At 40.5% G+C, this 23,820-nt stretch overlaps 1 protein-coding gene across 11 annotated transcripts in view; it reads right to left on the bottom strand.

The window, feature by feature from the left end:
- Window positions 1–816: 816 nt before the first annotated feature.
- Window positions 817–23,820, bottom strand: part of atg13 (ATG13 autophagy related 13 homolog (S. cerevisiae)) — an 84,167-nt gene continuing 61,163 nt past the window's right edge. For all 11 annotated transcript variants that reach the window (XM_078548895.1, XM_078548891.1, XM_078548899.1 and 8 more), the window contains 6 exons: window positions 20,036–20,175; window positions 18,832–18,949; window positions 13,036–13,113; window positions 10,392–10,505; window positions 3,137–3,265; window positions 817–1,315 (listed from right to left, as the gene is read on the bottom strand). In XM_078548895.1, the coding sequence (XP_078405021.1) occupies window positions 1,238–1,315; window positions 3,137–3,265; window positions 10,392–10,505; window positions 13,036–13,113; window positions 18,832–18,949; window positions 20,036–20,175 (657 nt within the window). In that variant the 3' untranslated portion in view covers window positions 817–1,237. The remainder of the gene's footprint in view (window positions 1,316–3,136; window positions 3,266–10,391; window positions 10,506–13,035; window positions 13,114–18,831; window positions 18,950–20,035; window positions 20,176–23,820) is intronic.

Below are 23,820 nucleotides of genomic sequence, written 5' to 3'. Positions count from 1 at the left end.
TCTTCAGTTTTGCCAGGGCTGACTAGATCGTATAACAAGGTTAATTAAAGGAATAAGGATAAAGGAGTCTCTGGGGAGTCTGTGCCATCAAGACGGTCATGAACCCAGCTAAGGAGGTTTTGGCAGGAGTGTGCTGTTTGGGTGATGACTATCTCCAGGGAACTTAGGTAGAGTGGGGCTACCGTTGCAGGTGACTCGAGGACTAAATCCATTGAGTGATAAAAATGAGAGGTCCTAAGTTCTGGAGGCCGAGATGGGATGACTGAGAGATTGCATGTGGTGCCATATTTGTGTGGGGAGTGATACAAATGCTTGGAATCTTGTGAAATCGTCTTTATTGATCTGATATTCCATGTGTAATTTATTGTTCCTACTGACTAATTTGCCTGATAACTCATGTTTAATTTACATGGATTCTGATATGTGTTAAAGTAAAAGCTACAAAAAGTGAAATCTTGTTGGTAATTTCTTCATTTGGGGGTCATTTGGTAAATTTGGTTATTTTGGTTTAATGTTCTCCAATGGGGTTCGTAACAAATTCAAGATGTGACTGTTTTGGTGTACTGACTCATGAGGCAGTCATCTATAACACTCATTAGCTCAAAATCTGAATAATTGAGGTATCCCCAATTTATATTTCACTGTGTAAGATCCATCTTGTTATGACATTTCAATGGCATGACAAGTGTAAAATATATACAACTATTTCTTGATTTTTGGTTTATCTTAGCACAGCAACAGGGAAAAGCTCATTATAATATTTTCTATTCTAAACAGGAAATACATTTACACCTTTATCACCAGCACTAGCCCAGATGGTTTTTGTCTTTTATTTTTCTACAGTGAAGTGACAAGCTACAAATAACAGGGTCAGAAACAACATGCTGTACCTTAAATTAGAAACCATCCTTCGAATACAACCAGGCTTGCAAGAAAAACACAAAACCTCCCAGTTCAATATAAACAAACGCAGTGATTAAATATTGCTTGGCTTTACAAGATATTTACAGGGGTGTGTACAGTAAATTAAGGTAGACTCTCACTTTTCAATTACATCAGCAAATCAGTCAGTACAACCATAAATGTACCTGTAGATTGCAGATAGAACATCTATAGAAATAAGGGGATTCTGTACTTCTAAAAATATATACATTTATTTATAGCAGAAGAACAACTTTCAATTTCGGTACTTGCTGCAGGGGATAGTTCCTGAAGCAGGATAAGATACTGCCGATGGTTACTGCAGAGTATCTACAAAGGCATCAAATTCTTCCATATTCTTCTCATAGATTGCTAGTTTCTCAGGCAAGGAATCCTGGGGCAAAGAGATAAAAAGAAAGAAAAAGAACTGCTCTTCATTCTTTATTAAAGTTTAGCAAAATACATTGGCTACATATAGTTCAATTGGTAGAACTTTCAACTCTGATACAGAAGTGTGTGGTTAAGCTCCACGCCTCAGTTTTGACATATAATCTAGGCTAGCATTTCAGAGGAAGAGCAACAGTGCTGGAATCACTGTTCCTCAGATGATGTTAAACTAAGACCTCATCTGCCTGTCCCTATGATTCAGGTGGATGTTAAAAATTTCATGGCACTTTTGAAGTCCTATCTTATCAATATTCCATTGCAGCTTCCTTTGGTTCATGGCATTTCCCAATTAACCATGTTGCACCATCTCAAAGTCTGTTCATGCCCTTAATTGTTATTTATTTTTTAAAATTGGCTTTCTACATTAAAAAGAAATAACACAAATATCAAGGTAAAGGCTGAACTGATTCCTCGCGTGTTCCTTCTGGAAAATGTACCTTTAAATGGTCAGGCACAATTTAAGAATTCTTGATCGTGACTGACTATTTAAAGGTACATTTTCCAGAAGGAACCCAAGAGGAAGTAGTTCAGCATTTACCTTTACATTTATGAGATTTATTTCTTCTTTTTCATGTAGAAAGCCGACTTAAGAAAAATACAGAACATGAACAAACTTTGATGCAGCCTCACATACATCAGCAGATGTCTGATATCACAGTCATTTGTCCTTTCTTACATGAGCTCAGACACAAGCATCAACAAATTATATGGTTGCTATGGGGAGGGTTGCTCCTATCCTCATCAATAGGGAGACACGCAGCAAGGAGTTGCTCTTCTTTCCCTTTCACAGGCCCTTTTAAAAGGGACCACCCCTGAACTACCCCTGTCCTGCCTCAGTGCTTTTCGATAGTCACTCTCTTACTGGCTGAATTGAATTTATCAGTACAGACAGGTTATTACATTTAGTCCCAGATCCAAGCAGCTCAGCACATCAGGTAGTGTGATCACCTGCTTCCCCTTAGGGTCAAGTTCCAGGTATGCCAGTCACTCACATCTACTCAAGACAGTAAATGGTCACATTCGACTTGGCGATTCAAAAATGTGCCTACTGATAGTAAGCCAATTAACTTCATGTAGGAAAAGTGGGGCAGGGGAGGAGGAAGGAAGAGGAGGCAGGCAGAGAAATAATGTGGTCTCTCCAAGCGCATCGCCTCTAAAATGACCTCGTGGTGAACTCTACTGCCTAAACCATTATGCTGTCCTATCTTAAGAGAACTGCGTGGAGGAGGAGGAAATAAAAAGCAAAATTAGAAAGTTAAAGCAACATTGCAACATGGAACATATTAATTAAACTACGAGTAATCTGAAAACTTGACTTTGCTGGAGTTCTGAAGAGTCATATTGGACTTGAAACGTTAAATCTGTTTCTCTCCCCACAGATTTGGTCAGACCTGAGTTTTTCCAGCAACTTCTGTTTTTATTTTATGACTTTACAAAAGAACAGACTGATGTAAAACACTGCATCATTAAAATACCAATAGTTTTACATCCTTGGGCAGGTCAGCCATTTTAGCTCTATGCTCTAACTCAACAAGCTACAGGTACTTGGGAATACTTGCTACCTCTTCTCCAACAGGTGAGAGAATTACAATTACAGATATGATACAATGAGGGGAGATGCCAGCATATCTACAGTTCATTAAACTACAGAAGCCAAAATGGCAATTGGCCAAACTAAGTAAGTGTCCTGTCATTTGGGTTTTGCACTATATATGCAAATGATTTATATATTCATAATTTAAAAAAAAGTCCATAAGTATTTTCTTACCAGATCCTCAGCCATTGACTGAGCACTGATGTCTATGGAGAGGCTGCTCAGTTGAGGAGGATTCTGGAATTCCCTATAAAAGGTGCCCAGGTCCATAGGTAGAAAATCGTCCTTGGAAAAGGCTGGCTTCTAAACCACAGATGGGAAGAAAAAAAAAGTTACATTTAGCTTGATAATTTATTTTAAGCAAGTTAAACCTAAAAGGATATGGACATAAACTGGCTACTTAACTTAATCGGAAAATACAGCACCAGAAGTCACAAGTGTTAAATGAGAAATTATTGGTAATATACAGCAGGTTGATAAACTTTTGATATAGACATACAGATTAACATTTAAGGTGTACTCTTTGATTATAGCAGATCTGATGTAGAGTCTTCTGTGATATAAATGCAGCTCAAAATGTTCAAAACAAGAAAGTGTGTGTAAAAACTGATGTTAATTAGTGATAGTCTGGGTACAGTGTTTATTTGTCTTGCTTTTTTGAGGTAGCTTATAGACAGTACTGAATACAGAAAGCGTCTACTTTTCTAATGGGCTATCTGCTTTGATGATGTTTCCAACATTAAGGAGTTAATTGTGTTATAAGATTATATGATTTTAAAAAATTCTTTCATGGGAGTGTGAGCATTACAGGCAAGGCCAGCATATGTTGTCCAACCCTAAATGCCCTGGAGAAGGTGGTGGTAGTCGCCTTCTGGAACCACTGCAGTCCATCTGGTGTAGGTAGACCCACACTGTTAAGAAGAGTGTTTCAAGATTTTTGACCCAGTGACAGTGAAAGGGTGGCGATATAGTTCAAGTAAGGATGATGTGTGGCTTGGAGGGGAACTTGCAGGTGGCGGTGTTCCCATGCATCTGCTGCCTTTGTCCTTCTAGGTGGTAGAAGTAGCAAGTTGGAGATGTTTTGTGATATTATTGCATGCAAACTTTCAGCCTGTGAATTGAGTAAGTTCTTAACCCTTCTGCGGTATTTTAGAAAGGAGAGAGTTCACATTTCAAGTTTCACATCTTTAGTGATTCGATTGCGTGGCCATTGTGAAGAACCTACTTGATCTTCAAAGATTTTTGTTTGGACTTCAAATAAAGAATAGGAGTCTAACCAGGCAACATCCTTTAGGTTTTTACTTCTCTGCGCCACCTTGTCCCGTGAGTAGCATGTCATCAGAGGCTCATCAAAATATACTGGTGTCAAGAGTTTTAGGTATAAAACCAGAAGGAGGAGTTTACAAATTTCTGGTATTATGAAAATGGGAAGTACACAAAATAATTCTGAGAACCAAAAATATCTTGATAATATAGTGGCAGATGTAATCCAATGTCAATAGATGTGAAATTTTGGTTAAAAAATAAAAACAATTATAAGAAGTTTCACTAGTGGAATAATAGGTGCAATGAAAGAGTAGGCATTTGCATTTAGGTTCACAAGATATTAAAACCAGCATCTCAAATGAATAGATCAATGAAAAAAAGACATATTAGGTTTTACGGTAAGAAAATAATATATAGTCGAGAGGTAATGGTGAATTTATATAAATGTTTACTGTATTATCTGTAGTTTTGGGTTCTAAACTGTCGAAACGATGTTAAAACAATAGAGAGAGTAAAGCACAGATTTGCTAGGGTGCTGCCTGGTAAAAGAAAACCCAAAAAAAGGCTTGAAAAATAGGTTGCGTTTTAAGCAGAACAGAGGAGATTTAAGAACATAAGAACTAGGAGCAGAAGTAGGCAATTCAGCTCCTCGAGCCTGCCCCGCCATTCAATTCGATCTTGGCTGATCTCATTTCGGCCTCAACTCCAATTTCCTTCCCTCTCTCCATAACCTTTCAACCTGTTACTAATTAAAAATCTGTCTATCTCCTCCTTAAATTTATTCAGTGTCCCGGCATCCACCGCAGTCTGAGGTAGTGAATTCCACAGATTCACGACCCTTTGAGAAAAGTAATTCCTCCTCATCTCTGATTTAAATCTACCACCCCTTAGCCTAAAACTATGGCCTCTCATTCTAGAATTCCCCACAAGGGGAAACATCCACTCAACATCTACTTTGTCTATCCCCCTTAGCATCTTACATACCCCAATTAGATCTCCTCTCATCCTTCTAAACTCTAGCAAGTATAGGCCTAAACTGCTCAATCTCTCCTCATAAGACAAGCCCCGTATCTCTGGAATCAATCTAGTGAACCTCCTCTGAACCGCGTCCAATGCAACTACATCCTTCCTTAAGTAAGGGGACCAAAACTGTGCACAGTACTCCAGGTGTGGTCTTACCAATGCCTTGTACAGTTGTAACAACACTTCCTTATTTTTATACTCTATTCCTTTAGCAATAAATGCCAAAATTCCATTTGCCTTCCTTATTACCTGCTGTACCTGCATGCTAGCTTTCAGCGATTCATGCACGAGGACACCCAGGTCCCTCTGCACTGAAGCACTCTGAAGTTTCTCTCCATTTAAATAATAAATTGCCTTTTTATTCTTCCGACCAAAATAGATAATCTCATACTTATCCACGTTAAACTCCATCTGCCAAATTTTGGCCCATTCACCTAACCTGTCCATATCCATTTGTAAGTTTCTTATTTCTTCATTGCAACTTACTTTCCCATCTATTTTGGTGTCATCTGCAAATTTAGCTATAGTACCTTCTATCTCTGAATCCAAGTCATCAATATAGATTGTAAATAGTTGGGGCCCAAGGACCGAACCCTGTGGTACCCCACTAGTTACAGCTTGCCATCCAGAAAAAGACCCAGTTATCCCGACTCTCTGCTTTCTGTTGGTTAGCCAATCCTCTATCCCAGCTAATATATTGCCCCTAACTCCGTGTGATCTGATCTTGTGTATTAATCTTATGTGCGATACCTTATCAAAGACCTTCTGGAAGTCCAGATATACTACATCTACAGGATCCCATTATCCACTTTGCTTGTCACATCTTCAAAGAACCCTAGCAAATTAGTCAAACAGGATTTACTCTTCATAAAACCATGCTGATTCTGAGTCAATAAGGGTGAATCAATAGAAGTGTTTAAGATTATGAAGAGATGGGAAAATAAATACAAATAAACTCTTCTGATACTGAAGATCCAGAACAAGGAAACATAGATATAGATTACAATGTAGAATATTTATGATTTAAAAGAAAGAAACTTTTTGTCCCCCCCACAGGGGGTTGTAAGGTCATGGAATATATTACTGGAGCCTATGACTGCAGCAGAGGCACTCGCGCCCCTGTGGTCAGAACCCTGACCACGATCTGCCCTCCCCCACCCACCACTAAACCTACCTGATCTCAGCCCAGCTCAGCTTTGGCCTTATGCTGCAGGATTTCCTGCCTGCAAAGTGGTCAACCTGACAATCAGTTTGTGTGTGGGCGGGAGACTGGCGGAAAAAGTGCAAAGATATCCTGTAGTTTTCAAATTGCAGAACCCTTCAGAAATCCCTACCTTTCCTACATCAAAGCAGCATCTTCCAACACCCCACTCCCTCCCTGCCACCGAGCTAATATTCAGCCCAAAGTTACACAAACTGTTCTAATAGAATTAAAAGGTATCCTTTAAATCAAATATTATGCTGTAGATGTAGTACGTGTGACAGAATGGTACTTATTTTGCAGAGTGGACAGGGAACATGGAAGACATCCCATAATAAAAGGGAAAACAAAATGCTGCGGATGCTGTAGATCTGAAAGAAAAACAGAAAGTCCTGGAATAACAGGACAAAACAAAAGCAGTAAGTGCTGAGTTTTGAAGAAGAGTCAAATTGGACTTGAGACGTTGACTCTGTTACTTTCTCCATGGGTGCTGCCAGACCCGCTGAGTTTTCCAGCATTTTCTGTTTTTGTTTCATGATAAAAAGGTACTGGTTAAACGTGTGGAACACGCACTGTTTGCACAAAGGTTCAAGCTTCAGCTCACAGGGGACTCAATCTGCTTAAAACACTTCCTGTGATGTGTTTGGGTTGCTGGAAGACAGGATAACTTCTAACAGGTTCTGCTCAAAATTTTAACCTGGTTTTTCTCTTCCAGTATTTCTGTTTTTTCAGATTTTATGCCTCACTTTTTGGCATTAAAGATTTAAAATTAATATACTCTGGTAAGTCTCAAATTTCTTAGCCCTCTCTGAGCAGTAGAAGTGTGGAACAGGCTCCAAGCAATATCAAGAAAGAAAGAAAAAATTATATAATGGGCAGAATTTTTCGTTCAATGGGCGGGCAGTGCCCGATCTGCTCGAGCGTGAAATGACGCGTGTTGACGTCAACCAAGCGTGCTGATATCAACACACAATCGCGAGATAGTTCGGTCAGCGGGCACGTGCCAGAATCGGCAGCATGCCCACCGACAACTGAAAGGCCTGTTAAAGCCATTAAATAATCAATTAACTTAAATTTTTCGCTGTCTGTCCAGCCTAATGGTTGGCAGGCAGGAGAAAAGGCCAAGTGGCCTTTGCATTTTTTTGGAAGCCTCATCCACAGGCAGGATGAGGTTTCCAGAAACAAATAAAAATAAAAGTTTTAAAATTTAACTAATAACATGTCCCTGCTCATTTGACAGAGTCACATGAGAGGACATGTTTTATTTTCTTTTTTAAAAATGCTTCATCTCACTACTGGAGCCTATGACTGAAACAGAGGCACTCACATCCCTGTGATCAAAACCCTGACTACAATCTGCTCTGAGTTCCATGAAGTTCGCGCTGGGCCTGCTCGCCCGCCCACAGTGCTGATTGGCCCGCCAGCGTGAAATCATGGTCTGGTCCCGATCGCAGGTGGTGGTCGGCTTCCCGACTGCCCCCGCTGAGCCCATCTGCCAACAGCAAAATTCATGTCTTTCATGGCCTCAGGATGTCCCAAGTGCTTTACCAGACAATGAGGTGCTTTCTGAACCGTAGTCACTGTTGGAATGTAGGAAACGCAGTAGCAAATTTGCACACAGCAAGATCTCACAGACGACAATGCGATAAGGACCAAATAATCTCTTTTTGTGATGTTTAATATTAGGGCCAGAACAACAAGGATAACTCCCCTGTTCTTCTTCGAAATAACATGGGATCTTTTACTACCACTTTGGAGCAGACAGGGCCTCAGTTTCAATTCTCGTCTGAAAGACAGCACCTCAGACAGTGTAACACTCCCTCAGCACTGTGTTGGAATGCTAGCATAGATTTTTGTGCTGAAGTCTCTACAGTAACACTTGAATCCCATGACCTTCTGACCCAGAGATAAGAATGCTATCAACTGAGCTATCAGTTCAAAGAGAGGAGTTGATTAATATTTTGTTGGGGATTGGGATAGTTATAGACTAATACAATCAAAGGTTCCATGGGGCACAATGATTCCTGCACTTCTGGGGTTGTGGGGGAGGGTCTTGCTGCCTTTAGCTCAATCTCAATCAACCTCCTCAGGCTACACTTGGAGATGTAGAACCTGAGTGTTCTGTTCAACCCAGAGCCACGCTTTCTTTCCCCATGTCCGATCTATTGCTGACACAGTTTTTTTTCACCTGGGAACTAGTGTCCAGCATGTGCCTAGCTTTTTGTCACCAAAAAGCCAATTCTTGTCTCTATTAACAAGTGTCTCGACTTCTCCAGTGTCATCAGAGGCATAGTTACATCCACAATGTCTCATTTCCTCATGGCCGATAGTTCCACACCCTCATCCTTCCAATTCTTGCCAAGTTCCACTGGGACCCTGTTTTCCAAGAACATCCTTTAGTATCTTTGTTCTTATTTACAATCCCCCCCAGCTCCATGGCCTCGTCTCAATCAAACTCGTTGGACTTCTTCAGTTGTCCCACATATATTACCTTCTCCTGACATCAGAATACTCCTCGTTCCCCATTTCATCTGCTCTATTATCAGTTGCTATTCTTTGGGCTGCTAATTCTCTGTCCTCTCCATCTCTTCCTAAATCCTTCTGTATTGCCATCTTTCTGTTGGCTTTCATAGCTTTCTAAAAAACTCTTTATGACTGTTTTTGTCCTCTCAATTTTCTATACCAATTTATTCCCTTTCTTTCGTATTTTCTTAATGTGAGGAATGTTATGACATTGTAAGATGTGGAGGCCAGATACAGCTTCTTTGTGGTGATCTTGGCACATTTTGAGAGTCAAGGAGCATTTCTGCAAAAGTTTCCTTCAGAAGGTTAACTAGAATGTATAGTCCATACATGGTAGATTTACAAGGTCCGTGGAAAGAGCAAGCTTGTTGTGTTGGACAGCTCATGCTTTAAGTTCTTAATCTTTTTCAGGTTTATCAATCTGATCAGGAGTATATTACAAGAGATATCAAAAATCTGTGTAGCTCAAATAGTACTTTCACCACATTGCATCATGGAGTGTTGGGATATGATGGGATTTTAGCTTATAATTCTCATTAAGACAAGTTCCAATCTTAGTCATGCTAACAGCGAAAGATGGCGATTGGTGAATGAACATTCTCTGGGATGGCGGGCATTGAAAATGTATTCAAAAGTTCATTAAATAGATGGAAACATTACGCCATCAGTAAAGCATCGATCTGATCAACTTTTGTATGTGTGCTATAATTGAATATCCACAGTGCCGGTACCTTCCCACTTTCCAATTTTTTAAAAATTCACGTTCCACATGCCTCTTAATCTCAAGGCATTGATTTCTTGCTAGGGCACGGTTCCATGAATACAGGATGCTCGCCAGCAGTGATGATCATTTACTTGTTATTTACTCAACCCCACAGGGAACCACAGCTAAATCTGATCTGGTTCTTGGTTGACTGTCATGGTTGCACAATTCTAGCAATTCTGGGTATTCAGGAGCCAAAACTACAGCTTATTTTCTACCCTCAACACAAGAGGTATATTGAAGTGCCCCTACCACAATGCCACTTGCAATCTACAAACTTATTGCCGACCAGAAAATCAAACTGGAGATCCTCCTAGCCTGTCTGGTTTCACTACCCACTGGATAAACCATTGGGAGAACAGCCAATCCTTTTCCAGTTGATTTATTGCCTTCTCACCGATGGTGTGGGATCAGTGAAAAAATATATGGAACCACAAGCATCAAAACAAAAATAAGAAAAATGTTTTTATTGGATCAAGCACGATGGGCCAAATGGCTTCTGTTTTTGTTGTATGATTCTGTGATCTCCAAGTGCTCAAAATCTAACACCTGTAGAAAAGTTCATTTAATTTTACAACTTGGGATATGTTACTTGTTACATCAAATGAATTATTACCAACAGTTCCCCAAAATGCCATAAATAAATGACTTACGAGTTCCACCATAACAAATTCATCTTGTGTGAGGCCGCTGCTCCCACTGGACTGGTCTGAATGAAGACTGGCATGCAGAGGCGATTCTGGGGTAGGGGAATCAGGTGGATTTACCTGAATTAATAAAACAGAAAGACACCATCAACTCAGATATAATGGATTACTAATCAGTAGCATTTAGACAAATTGTTTAACAAATAGAAAGAACCTCGATGGCAGCCAGATGGGACACTAAGATGCTGCAACAGAGTGACAACACATGGATGTATGGTTATAATCTGGCACACATTGAATTCTAGATTTCATATCAGGTTTTCAGGAGATAATGGACAGCAAAGGTAGGGGAAATGAGAGCCTGCTTTCACACATCTCCAACCAGCAAGAGACACTGCACCATGAGAAGCGGTCTGGGAACAGCTTGTATGCTCTTACAGTAATATTTGTCACACTGAAACATTTCTTGCATTTAATTATAAACTTACGAGGTAGTAAAACATGCCAGTAAGACAAGACAATATAACATCACCAGCTTGAGGCAGCTGGAGAGGAAGCAATGCTTGTTTTGATGACTTGACGTTTTTATACATAGATCAGAAAGTAAACAAATAATTGGGGAAAAAAGAGTCAGAAAGAATTAATCATAATTTAGGTAGGTTGATAAAAACCACCTGTATGTTAACGAATGATTCTAAGTCCTAGTGGTGAATCAAAGGGAGGAGTCATCCCAGATTTGCACTACGTTTTACCCACCGGCTGCAATGGCAGCTTTTCACGCTGTATTGTCCCAAAGCCACCACATTAATTATGCATTCCCGGGATACACGCTGTTTCGATGGCAGGCGGGCTCTGATTCACATGTGCCCTCACATACATCCTGGGTACCCTCCTTCCCCAGTACAGCCCTCGTCCTGCAGCCTCTCCCCTTGCCTGAGGCCACTTCTCCCCCTTCCCCAAGCAAACCCTAGCCCTGCAGCCATCGAAAAGCCACCCACATGGCTGATCTGGTAGGTAGGGACCTGCACATCAGCCCCCCTAAAAGTGATGTGGTGCTGTCTGTGAAGCCTGGCGCTGATGACTGCAAGTGCTGACCGAAGCAAGGTAGGCAAACAAACCTTGAAGTTCCGAGCGAAGTACAGCCTGCCAAGTGCATGCCTTAAATATGCTCTTGTGAAACACGTTGGAGTGTTTTCCCACTGACGTGGGTGGGCGATCCAGCAGGGGGGAATTATTCTGGCGGGCTAGCCTAACAATGGTACGCTGATGTATTGCAATGTGGTTCCCGACGTCCATTGGCGGGTTAAGCAGACAATCACAAACTGGTTTCACACCGTCGTGAAACAGATCGCGCCATATTGTCCGCTCATGCCATCGAGCACACCCGACTCCAGCAGGCACGGGAAATCCTGGCCTCATTATTAGAGATCTGCAATGTATGGTTCCTTAGTGATCGAGGAGTAATCACATTCCCAAGAACCTGAACTAAAGCCTTTGCTCACTGGTTTGTTCAGGCAATGCCAACAGGGAAGATGGTGGCTTAATGGTAATGTCACTGGACTAGTAAAGAGGTCCAGGCTAATGCCCTGGGGACATGGGTTCAAATCCCACCATGGTAATTCAATTAATAATTCTGGAAAGTTAGTCTCAGTAATCTGTTATCATCGTTTTTCTTGGTCAGGATTGATAGAGACTGCTGGAGGCAAGGCTGTTGGTAAACTTTACCTTTTATTGAACATTCTACTAACTATGTACAATACAAGGCTTAGCATGAGGCTTTCAGCAAACTCTGTTGTCATGTGATCTTGTAGATCGTCTATTTCCACATTTAACATTAACCCTTTACATTACATCTCTCCCCAAGTCTCTGACCCTATTAAATACATTATTCGACAAGTAATGGTGACCATGAAACTATCATCGATCGCCACAAAAACCCATTAGGTTCACTAGCTTCCTTTAGGGAAGGAAATCTACCATCCTTACTTGGTCTGGCCTAAACATGACTCACAACAATGTGGTTGACTCTTAGCTGCCCTCTGAAATTGCCTAGGATGCCGCTCAGTTCAAGAGCAATTAGGGATGGGCACCAAGTGGTGGCCTTGCTTGCGACTCCCACATCCCATGAAAGGACAAATTTTAAAAAACTAGTTAACTGGTTTCATGTTTTAGATGATATTTTTTCCACTGTAAAAAATTACACAGTAGACACCAAAATTGCTCTAATGCAGCTTTAAATTCCTTCTGAAACTCACAAAATTCTTATAGGGCATGACAGAGTAGATAGGATGTTTCTCCAGGCTAGTGAATCTAGAACCAGGGCGCACAGTCTCAGAATAAGGGGCAAGCCATTTAAGACTGAGGTGAGGAGAAATTTCTTCACTTGGAGGGTGGTAAATATTTGGAATTCTCTACTCAAGAGGACTATGGAAGCTCAATCATTAAGTATGTTCAAGACAGAAATTGATAGATTTCTGGTCACTAACAACATCAAGGGATATGGGGATAGTGCAGGAAAGTGGTATTGAGGTAAACGATGAGCCATGATCAAATTGCATGGTGGAGTAGACTCAACAGGCCGAATGGCCTACTCCTGCTCCTATGTTCTAGTTTCCCAAGATTGGCCATTAACTTTCTCAGGCAGACTCACCATGACATCAGTGTCTTCAGATTCAACAATTTTTGGTGCAAAAACAGCAAATGGTAAATCCATATTGGCAGCAATGACCTGTATAAAATTGGACCCAGAATGGGGTTTGTAAGAAGAACAGATGTGGCAATTTAATGCAGGAAAATAACAAAAGTATCAAATAAGTACTATAATTTACATTTTTATCAATTTCAAACATCAACTGGGCTGCTCGACCGTGAGGTAAATTACTCAACGAAGCTTTGTGCCAACATGGTGAAGCAATAATTGGTTGCACCAGGATACAATGACAATAATGGAAATATGGCTTAAAACTGGCGAGGACTGGGTGCCTAATATTCAAGGATATAAAGTGTTCAGAAAAGATAGGGAAGTGGGGTGGCAGTACTGATTAGGGAAGACTTTGTAATGTTGGAAAGAGATGATGTCCTTGAGGGAGCAAGGACAAAATCCGTTTGGGTGGAATTAAGAAGCAAAAAGGGAATGATCACGCTACTAGGGGTATTCTATAGGCCTCCAAATAGTAAGAGATAGACAGACGAACATATCTGCAGGGAAATCACAGAGATATGTAAGAACCATAGATGGGGTCATACTGGGGGACTTTAATTACCCAAATATCAACTGGGATAGTGTTAGAGTAAAGGCTAAGTAGGGGAGGAATTTCTGAAATGTGTTCAGGAGAACTTCTTTGATCAGTAGGTTTTTGATCCAACTAGAAAGGAGGCATTGCTGGATCCAATACCGGGGAATAAGGTTGGCCAAGTGGACTAAGTATCTGTGGAAGAACACTTTGATAATAGTGATCATCATATCATGGGGTTTAGACGAGTAATACAGGAGAGCAAGAAGCATTCTTAAGTGGAACGTTCCAAATTGGAAGAGGACTAATTTTAATGAGGGCATGAGAAGGGATCTCACCAGGATAAAGTGGAACTAAAGACTGACAGGAAAAATTGTAACAGAACAATGTGTAATCTTTAAGGAGGAGATGCTTCAGGCTGAGTACATTCCAACAAGGAATGATGCATGAGAAGTAAATTCTTCATGCGTGAACCAGGTCAAATACCATAGGTTGAGAGGGGGAGTGAAGAGGACAATAAGACTTGCAAAGAGCGAATAGAATAGAAAGACAGTTAACGAAAACAAAAACCCCAAAATCTTCTGCCGGCATATAAATAGTGAGCGAGTCCTAAGAGATGGAGTGGCTCCTATTAGGGACAATGTGGATGACTTATGCTTTGAGGAGCAGAGCAAGGCTACAGTGCTGAATGAATACTTTGTACTGGTATTTATGGAGGAAGAGGAATCTGACAAAATATTGGTAGAAGCGGAGATGGTAAAGGTAATGGACGGGGTGAAAATTGAGTGCACAGGAGGTACTGGAAAGGTTTAAAGTGGGCAGTCACCTGGTCCAGATGACTTGAATTCTAGGTTGCTAAAGGAAGTGGAGGTTGAAATAGTAGAAGGGCTTGCCATAATCTTCCAATCTTCCCTAGATATGGGGGAAGGTACCAGAGAACTGGAGAGCAATAAATATGACACCCTTATTCAAGACAGTGGCAGATAAGGTTTTAGAAACAATAATCAGGGACAAAAAAAATCAACTGACACTTGGAGTGATTTGAGTTAATTAAGGAAAGCCAGCACAAATTTACAAAAGATACACCGTGCTTGATTAATCTAGCTGAATTTTTTGATGAGATAACAGAGAATGTAATGAAGGGATGTTGCCTATATGGCTTTTAAGAAAGCATTTGAGAAAGTACCACATAAAAGGCAGGTTAGCAAAATTGTGGCTCATGGAATAGCAGGGTCAGCGTCCAATTGGATAAAAATTGGCTTGAGGACAGAAAACAGCAAATAGCGACAAATGTCTATTTTTCCGAGTGGACGATGGTAGATCGGCATGTTCCCTAAGGATCAGCACTAGGACCACAGTTTTTTTTGATATTGGAATAGAGTAACATTTCAAAAGTTGCCAATGGGTGACTTATGCCTTGAGGAGCAGAGCAAGGTTACAGTGCTTAATGAGTACTTTGTATTGGTATTTATGGAGGAAGAGGAATCTGACAAAATATTGGTAGAAGTGGAGATGGAACTTGGAGGAGTGACAAACAATGAGGATGATACCAATCGACTGTAACAGGCCATAGATAAGCTGGCAGAAAGGGGCAGACAAATGTCAGATGGGATTTAATGCATTTTGGTAGAAGGGACTGGGAGAGGCAATATAGACTTAGTGACACAGTTCTAAAGACTGCAGGGACAGAGGGACCTGGGGATGCATGTGCATAGATCTTTCAAGATGGAAGAAGATATTGAGAGTGGTTATGGGAAATGGGATCATAAATAAAAGCACTGAATCACAAGTGAATTACATGCTGAACCTTTATAAAGCTCCAGTTAAGTCATAACTAGAGTATTGCAACCAGTTTTGGTCACCACACTTTAGGAAGGATGTGAGGGCCTTTGAGAAGTTGCAGATTACCAAAGTGGTTCCAGGGAACCATTTTAGCAGCAAAATTAGGTCGGAGAGGGTGGGTTTGTTCTCTTTGGAGCGAAGGAGATTAAGGGGAGATTTAATAGAGCTGTACTAGATTATTACAGGTTTGGATAAAGTAGACAAGGAAAACCAATTCCCAATAGTTGAAGGTACAAGGTCTAGGGAACACATTTGAGGTTTTGGGCAAAAGATGTAGGGAGAATGCGAGGAAGAATTTTTATTTTGTTACACAGTGAGTGGTAATTACCTGGAACTCTCTACTCATGAGAAAATAAAGATGGTCAATGATTTCAAAAGGAAACTGGATGGGCATTTGAAGGAAATAAACTGCCAGGACCATGGGGTTAGAGTGGGGAAATGAGACCGACTGGAACTGCTCTATAGAGAACTGACACAGGCTTGATGGACTGAATATCCTCCTCCTGTGCTGTAATGACTCTAAATGCAATTTCCCTATACTCAGCATCCTCAGTACAAACATTACTGCAATCAGTCAATCTGAGCAGATAAGCAACTTCTTTAAGAATGTTACAAAATCAAATCTATTGGAAATGAAAGTTGCTATCAGAGCAGATAAAAAGACAGTGGAAATGGGGTGTAATAACAGGTTCTTGTAATACCACACAAAGGCTTCTAAATAAAGTTGAGTCCTGTGCAATTAATGGGCAGATTTTGGGTTGGATAAAGTATTAGTTACATTCTTGTAGTCAGAAGGTAGTGATTAAGTGGTATTGTTTCTGCCTGGGGACAGTCACTTGTGCCACAGCAGTAAAACGCTCCAAGTCACAAATGACACCCTATGTAACTGTGACAAACTATTCCTCCTCGTCCTCTTGACTTGTTAACAGCCTCTGATATGGCTGGTCACACCATCTTCTTCCAGCACCTCTCCTCCATTGACCAATTGCGTGGGACGGACCTTACCTAGTTCAATTCTTATCTGTCTTGTTGTAGCCACCTGCGATGGCTTCTCTTCCTGTTCCTAAGCCATTACCTCTGGAGACCCCCAAGGATCTATCCTTGGTCCTATCCTATTTCCCACCTACATGCGACCCCCCCCCCCTTCAGTGACATCATCCAAAAAAACATCAGGTTCCACATGTACCCTGTTCCTACCAAAGCTCTACCTCATCACCACCTCCACTGTCTTGGATTTGTCACATCACCTGTCTAATATCCAATACTGAATGGGCAGAAATTTTCTCCAATCAAGTCTTGGAAAGACTAAGGTCATTGTTTCGATCCCCGCCACAAACTCTGTCCCCTTGCCACTGACTCTATCCCTCTATGTGGTCACTTTGAAATTGAACCAAACCATTTGCATCCTTGAGTTCCGGGATGAGCTTCCAACCACATTATCTGCTCCGTCACCAAAATCGCCTACTTCATTCTCTGTAACTTCACCCGTTTCCAACCCTACCTCAGTTCATTTGCTTCTGAAACTCTCACCCATGCCTTTTGTTGTCTCTAAAGTGGACTATTCCGATGCTCTCCTGATTAGCCTCCTATTTTGCACTTTCCATAAACTTGAGATCATGAAAGATTCTGCTGCTTGGATCTTAATCATACTAAGTCCCATTCACTCATCATCCCTGTGTTTGTTGGCTTACACTGGCTCCTGATCCAGCAACAATTCAATTTTAAAATTCTCATCCTTGTTTTCAAATCCCTATATGGCCTTGCCCCACCCTATCTCTTTAAAATACCTCCAGTCCTTTGAAATCGATGGGCTCCTCCAATTCTGGCCTCTTGCATATTCCTGATTTTAATTGCTGTACTATTGGTGGCCATGCCATCAGCTGCCAACGTACCAAACTCTGAAATTCCCTCCCTAAACTTCTTTGTCTCACTGCCCCTCTCTCCTCCTCTTAGATGCTCCTTAAAAGCTACCTCATTGACCAGGCTACCAGTCCTAATATCTCATTATGTAGCTCAGTTTCAAATTTTGTTTTATAATATTCCTCTGAAGTTCTCTGGGACATGTTACTCATGTGAAAATATTGAGTTTTGTTGTACTGGTGTCCCACAGGGAATAGTGTTAAGACAATGTCTTTCGCTTCATCAATGATCAGAATTAAGGTGTTGGGGGAACTGTAGGCATGTTGGCAGATGATATAAAGATGTGTGTGGGTAGTCCTTAGATGAGAAATACAGAATGGAAAGAAATGTAGTGGGGTAATGGGCCTGTCTGTATCTGACCGATAGCGTAATATGGATAAATTTAGTGCAGTGCACGTGGCAGGCAATAATGCCAAACATGTGTACATCTTGATTGGAGAAGAATGCGGATATTATTTACAAGTCACTGAAGGTCCATAGCCAGTGCTGCGAGGCTACTGCAAAAGCTGATCGAGTGTTAGGATATATTATCAGGACAATTAAATATAAAACAAGAAAAGTAATTTGTCGCCGTGCAAGGTCTTGATCAGGCCGAGAAAAGTTTCATTGCAGGATCACTGGATTGGTAACCTTGTTACCATGATGGGCTTAGAGAATTGGAGCTTTGAACTTTAGAAAAGGTAAACCGAGGTCAAATGGATAAGTCATTTGAGCTAGATAAGTTAGAGAGCTAGGAGATGTGGCACAAGCTTCACAAGTACAGGATTAGTTTGTAGAAGGTGCTTTTGTTCGCAGAAAGTCACTGACCTGAAAGAACCTGCCAGCAAATGCAGTGGTGTAAATTTACTGCAACCATTCAAATAGCAGCTGGATGAGTTGCTGAATGTGGCCAACATAACCTAACACAGAAGGTTGATAGATATTGTGGGGTGGGGTTGGGGGGAGGTGATGGATATGTTCCAGTCAATGTAGTCTCTTGCAGTTGGTTTGATTGCCTTTGAAGACCAGAGGAATTAATCAGAATTCCTTTCCCTTAAATTAACTTGGATGGTGGTGGGGGGCATGGTGTGCATAAATTACACCATGACATTAAGGACTATGCTTGATGGACCAGCTAGTATTTTTCTGCAGCATTATGTTTTTATGTTAACGTACACACCAGAGATCACTCAAAGATGAAACTTCCACGTTACAATACAATATGTACTTGTGTAGAAAGAGCGAAGGGTTGGAAGAAAGTGACCCAAATAGCATAATGAGTATTATTGAACTGCAAATTTGAAATGAAGTCATGGGAAGCTCAAATGAATTCTCTTGTTAAGTAATTTAGCCTTTATTTCATAAAATTTAAGCCCATAGGACTTATTCTTAATATGGAGAAAAATGTTGATAATCTGGTGTTCAGAGGAGACAAATCTATTCTATTGGATATGCAATGCTTAGAGTCATACCTGATTGGCTGGTTTATTAACAAATGCTCCCACTTTCCTGGTAAAGGTGGTCTCCAGTACATCTTGTGGTGTTGCGCTCTTCCCTTCACTGCTCTTTGATAACAATTCCACTTCACCACTTTAAAGGCAAAAAGAGGGAAAACTGATCAGATGGACGTGTCAAAAGTGTTTGTAAATAGTATAATTGATTTTCTCTTGTGCTCATCTAGATGAAAAATTTCAGTATAGGTGAATGGAACTCCCTTGTCAAACCAGAACAGGTGTTGAACAGATTGAATGCAGTATAAAAGCCTCTCAATGCTTTGAAAACAAGTTCCTTGTTCTAAAAAAAAGCATGTGTCTTCCATTGGTCTCATTACGTTTGACAAATATCAAATTTCTAGGTTGTTCTGTAGTGGAGACTTAAACCCAGAGAGTAAGATTGAGGCTACATGCACTTATTTCATTAAAGCCTTTACCTTTAGCACAGAGGGAGAGGACAGACTTTACTTTCAGACTTTATTTGATCTGGGTTCAAGAGAATGTCAGAGTGACGGTGCTATGACCCTCAGTCAGATGTAACCACTTCAATAAAGGACCAAGGGTTCTTTGCAAGATATCACCTAACAATTTGGAGAAAAATACTTTTAAACACATTCCATGCACATAACCCGAAAGGTTGATCAGGCAACCTCCATGACTCTAAATCAGCCACTCTGGCAAGATTGATTTCACTTCAATTTGTTGAAATAGTTAAACACTAAAAGCAGTTTTGCTGTTTATGCAATGGCACCAAAATATTTCTAGTAAATTCATTTAGAATTATTTTCATCGTGGACCATTTATAAACAAATTATGTAAGATGAGGAATAAATCTGTTACGTCAGGTCTGTAGGTCAAGTGTGCAGCTCTACACCTGTGGTAAACTGTTATTGTGTTTCACATTGGCTTGATATAAATCATCTTAAATTTTGTATCATTACTTTATGGAACTGATCTGGCAGTAGATTTAGCTGAAGGTCCTGTTAGCTAACTGAAATTGAGGGGCAGCCAGATTCAAATGAAATTTCCCTAGTTTGGTGCTCATTATACTTTATACTGATCCAGGCCCAAGGATTTGCCTGCTAAGCTTCAGCCAGGGCTTCACAACTTTACAAATTTGATTTCAGTTATGCAGAATCCTACAATCCCCCTCAATCAATCAGACTACTAATTCTAAATGTACCTGCTAGAAGGAGTTGCTGCCACATGTTGATTCATATCTGTCGAATTACAGGGAGGCACCCTATCACCATCAGCCTGGGTACCAGGAGCAGGATGTAGAGGTAAAACAGGTATACCTCCTTCTTTGCTAGGAACTATCATCTAGGATAAAAATAGACAAGATTCATAAACAAATCAGTAACTATGGAAACTTTAACTAAATTCCAGCTGCAAGTGACCAATGTATTGTTTAAGCATTAGAGTGGAGCACAGTGCTGTTGTAGTAATATAGAAAAACAAATGAGGAATACTCAAACATTTAGTTGTATGCCAAGTTTGAATTCTTGCCCTGAATACTGTATTCCGCTAATGGATGGTCATGGTGTGTTGGTACACCTCGGATTTAAGTTCACATCGAGGGTCCCCATTTTAGCTGCACAGTTTGGGGAAGCGATAGGCAGATATTAAGCACAGGGAGGGAGGAAGAGCAGGAAAACTGCATTCATGGACAATGGAACCCCAGTTGATGCAGGAACACCTCATCTTCTCACTTAATAAGCAGGAGCACAAAGAGATCTAAAGAGGAGAAAATAACATTCATGGGGAGGCGGCGCAGACTTCAAACATATAGCTTCAATATTAAACTCCCATGTTGGCGGGAGAAGGGTGGGGTTTGAAATGTGCACAATTCAACCACAACATTTTTATAGTGGCAAGTATTGGAGAGTTCAAGTATCCCACTGTGGAGAGGTGGCTTGCTTATTAACATATTTAAATTAGGCTCCTACAGTAAAACTGGGAGCCTGATTTGAAATTAACTTCTGCTGCACAATTTTCCTGGCTGTCAGGAAACTTGGCAGTGAAACTGAGACGGGAGCTGCCTGCTTCCCAAGCTAAGTGGCTGATTTAGTACTCATTACGGGTCAGCCAAGAACTGTAATATGCCAATTTTGAGAACAGTTAACTCACTACAAACACAGCTAACTCAGGAACTAAACTCAAAACCTTCAACTCTATCCAGCTGGGGTGTTGGTTCTTCTAGTTTCTTTCTGGTGACTATATTTTTTTTTAAGGACCATAACAATTACTCCACTTTTGCCTGACGTGGACACATGTCGACCTTTTGGTTATTTCAAAATGCTTACTTCTTACATTTCATATTCAAGCCACTGTGGCAGACAAGACTTGGAGGTCAAGAAGTCATCTATGCACATGTTTATCCACTCCTGCTAAAGAAAAAGTATTTTGGGAAATCTATGTGGTGAATATAACCCATTCTGTATTTAGTTATTTGACATGTGAAATCTCAATTTACGCTGGCAGGATGCTGTGTAGCGCAAATTGTAAATGGCCATCTCAATTAGCACACAAGTTGTACCATAGGTTTTTACTAAAACTAAACCAGTCACTGCCCTCTGCACTAACAAGACAGGACTCATTTCAATGAGTCACTATGATGTGGTTTGTACATTCCTTCAATTCCAAATGGCCCAATTTATTAATTTGGTAGAACAACTCAGTCATCCTTGATCCAAAACATTCATGAAGTTAGTTTAAAAGTCTAATTCTTTTCAGTCAGTTTTTCATTTACTTATATTACCACAAACTACAGAGAAGACAATATCGCCAGTGAGCTGATTCACCACTGGAAGTAGACGTGAATGACATCAGCTGTCAAGGCCCCACCTCTGGAATTCCCTCTTTAAACGTTGCCACCATCCACCTCTCTTTCCACCTTTTTTCACTTCTTAAAACCTACCTCCATGACTAGACTTTTGGTCATCTGCCCTCATCTCTATGAAACTCAGTAGTAAATTTTGTTTGATGGCACTGCATGAAGTGCCTTAGGGTGTTCTACAATGTTAAAAGTGCAACATAAATACAAGTTTGTTTTTGTTGTTATGAATAACTAACACAGTAGTGAAAATGCAGCTCCTCTGTTGCTCAAGTGCAAAACTTCGATGTGACTGAGCATTGTATGACACGCTGATTAAGCAGTCATGGGTTTTGTACACAGGGAATTGAAAGCTTCATTTTCTGTGGAAGAAGAGTTTTCAAAGGGGTAGGATTACAGTGGTACTCACATTTTCTACAGAGGCAGGGGCAGCAGGCAACATGGCGAGCGGTCAACTCTCCCAATAAAAAAACTATAACAAGGCGATCTTAGCTTCAAAATTATGAATGGTTGCTGATGATGCTTGGAGGGGTTTCAGATATTTAAAAATATTGGATTTTTATTTTAGTGCAGGAAGGAGCGATACTGAAGTGAAGTCTATAGTAAAACATTTTTTTTTCTTTTTAAAAAGTAACATGTCAAAACTATGAACTGTGTCCCAGTTCAGTATATTCTCCTTGGAATAGAAGTGAGGAATGCAGCGACAAATGGGGTGAAATGGCATAGACTCATCTCAGGGGTGCTTTAATTTCTGTTGTGGAACTGAATACTTCTGTTTATGGAATCCAATTCCTAGGGTGTGCCAGAAAGCATTTTAAAATTATCGGTGTGCAACTGAATTTAAGTTGTGCTTAGTAAGAAGCATTCAAACATCAAGACTGCTCCCTGCCTTATGACTACTTTCCATGCTCAGTTGCACCTACAATTGAGTGTCTATTTTCCCCTTTCTAACCTTCAGTGCACGAAAGCACCGATCTGTTCTGACGTGCACATTTTTTGAGTCGTCATGTTTGGGCACTGCATAGAAATTAGATTTCAAAAAAGTGAGAGACAAAACATATCAAAAGGTCAAAATGATCCGTCTGTCTGGTGGTACTTGTGCATTTGTTGTAGCTACATGGTGGATAACACAAAACATGATGGTATTACTAGGCTCTAAAGGTGTCAAGGGGTATGGCATTGAGATAGAGGATTAGCCATAATCATGCTGAATGGCGGAGCAGGCTCGAAGGTCCAAATGGCCTGCTCCTGCTCCTATTTTCTATGTTTCTCTGTTACTTGATATGGTTTAATTGTTTATTAATAAATTATTGAATGTTTCTCATTTTTAATTAAGTTCATTATAATTTTTGAAACTAATAACCACTCAGTAAAAATGTTAACTGAAATTTGTTCTCTCAATGCCACTGTCAAAACATTGTGTCATAGTTTATTCTGAACACATCCATTCAATTATAACCAGGAATAATATTTGTTGGCATGAACTTCAGATCGTCATTCTTGAGCTGTTGGCAACACTCCTGAACTTGAATGGTTCCAGGCAACAGTGGAGATCAACTTTTGAATTCCCAGGACCCAAACTGCAACACAAGGTGGCCTAAATATTTGCTGCCATTTGTCACAATACCATATTCCCCACTACCACTGGCTGTTGAGCCACCCCTCAACTAACAGAACAATTTGACTTAAAAACAGAGAATGTCGGAGGTGCACTGCAGATCAGCCAACATCTGAAAAAGCTTATATTACTGCTTTGGAGCATCCTTTCATCACTAAACTACTTTTCTTTCAGATCTAACACACGTGATGCATTTATACCTTCTTCCATATTTAAGCTTCTTGGCTTGAGAGCTTTCTTTATCACAGACTGCGGATTCTATCCCTCTCGACTCTCAACCATTGATTAAAGATAGCTGCTACTAAGCAAGGAGGGGAGTGACAAATCTTTATCATCCCCAATAAATTGACTCTTAAATCCAAGTACACTATGAACCACATTAGCTACTAAGTGAAGAATTCATACATAAGGAGGAGCAGGAGTCAGCCATTTGGCCCTTTGAACCTGCTGCGTCATTCAGTAAGATCATGGCTGATCTTCTATCTGAACTCTGCCTTCTCACACTATCCCCTTA

This window comes from Cetorhinus maximus, chromosome 9, assembly GCF_964194155.1.
Source record: "Cetorhinus maximus chromosome 9, sCetMax3.hap1.1, whole genome shotgun sequence".
Taxonomy (NCBI): domain Eukaryota; kingdom Metazoa; phylum Chordata; class Chondrichthyes; order Lamniformes; family Cetorhinidae; genus Cetorhinus; species Cetorhinus maximus.
The sequence above is the reverse complement of the archived record's forward strand: the minus strand, read 5'-3'. Positions and strand labels throughout refer to the sequence as shown.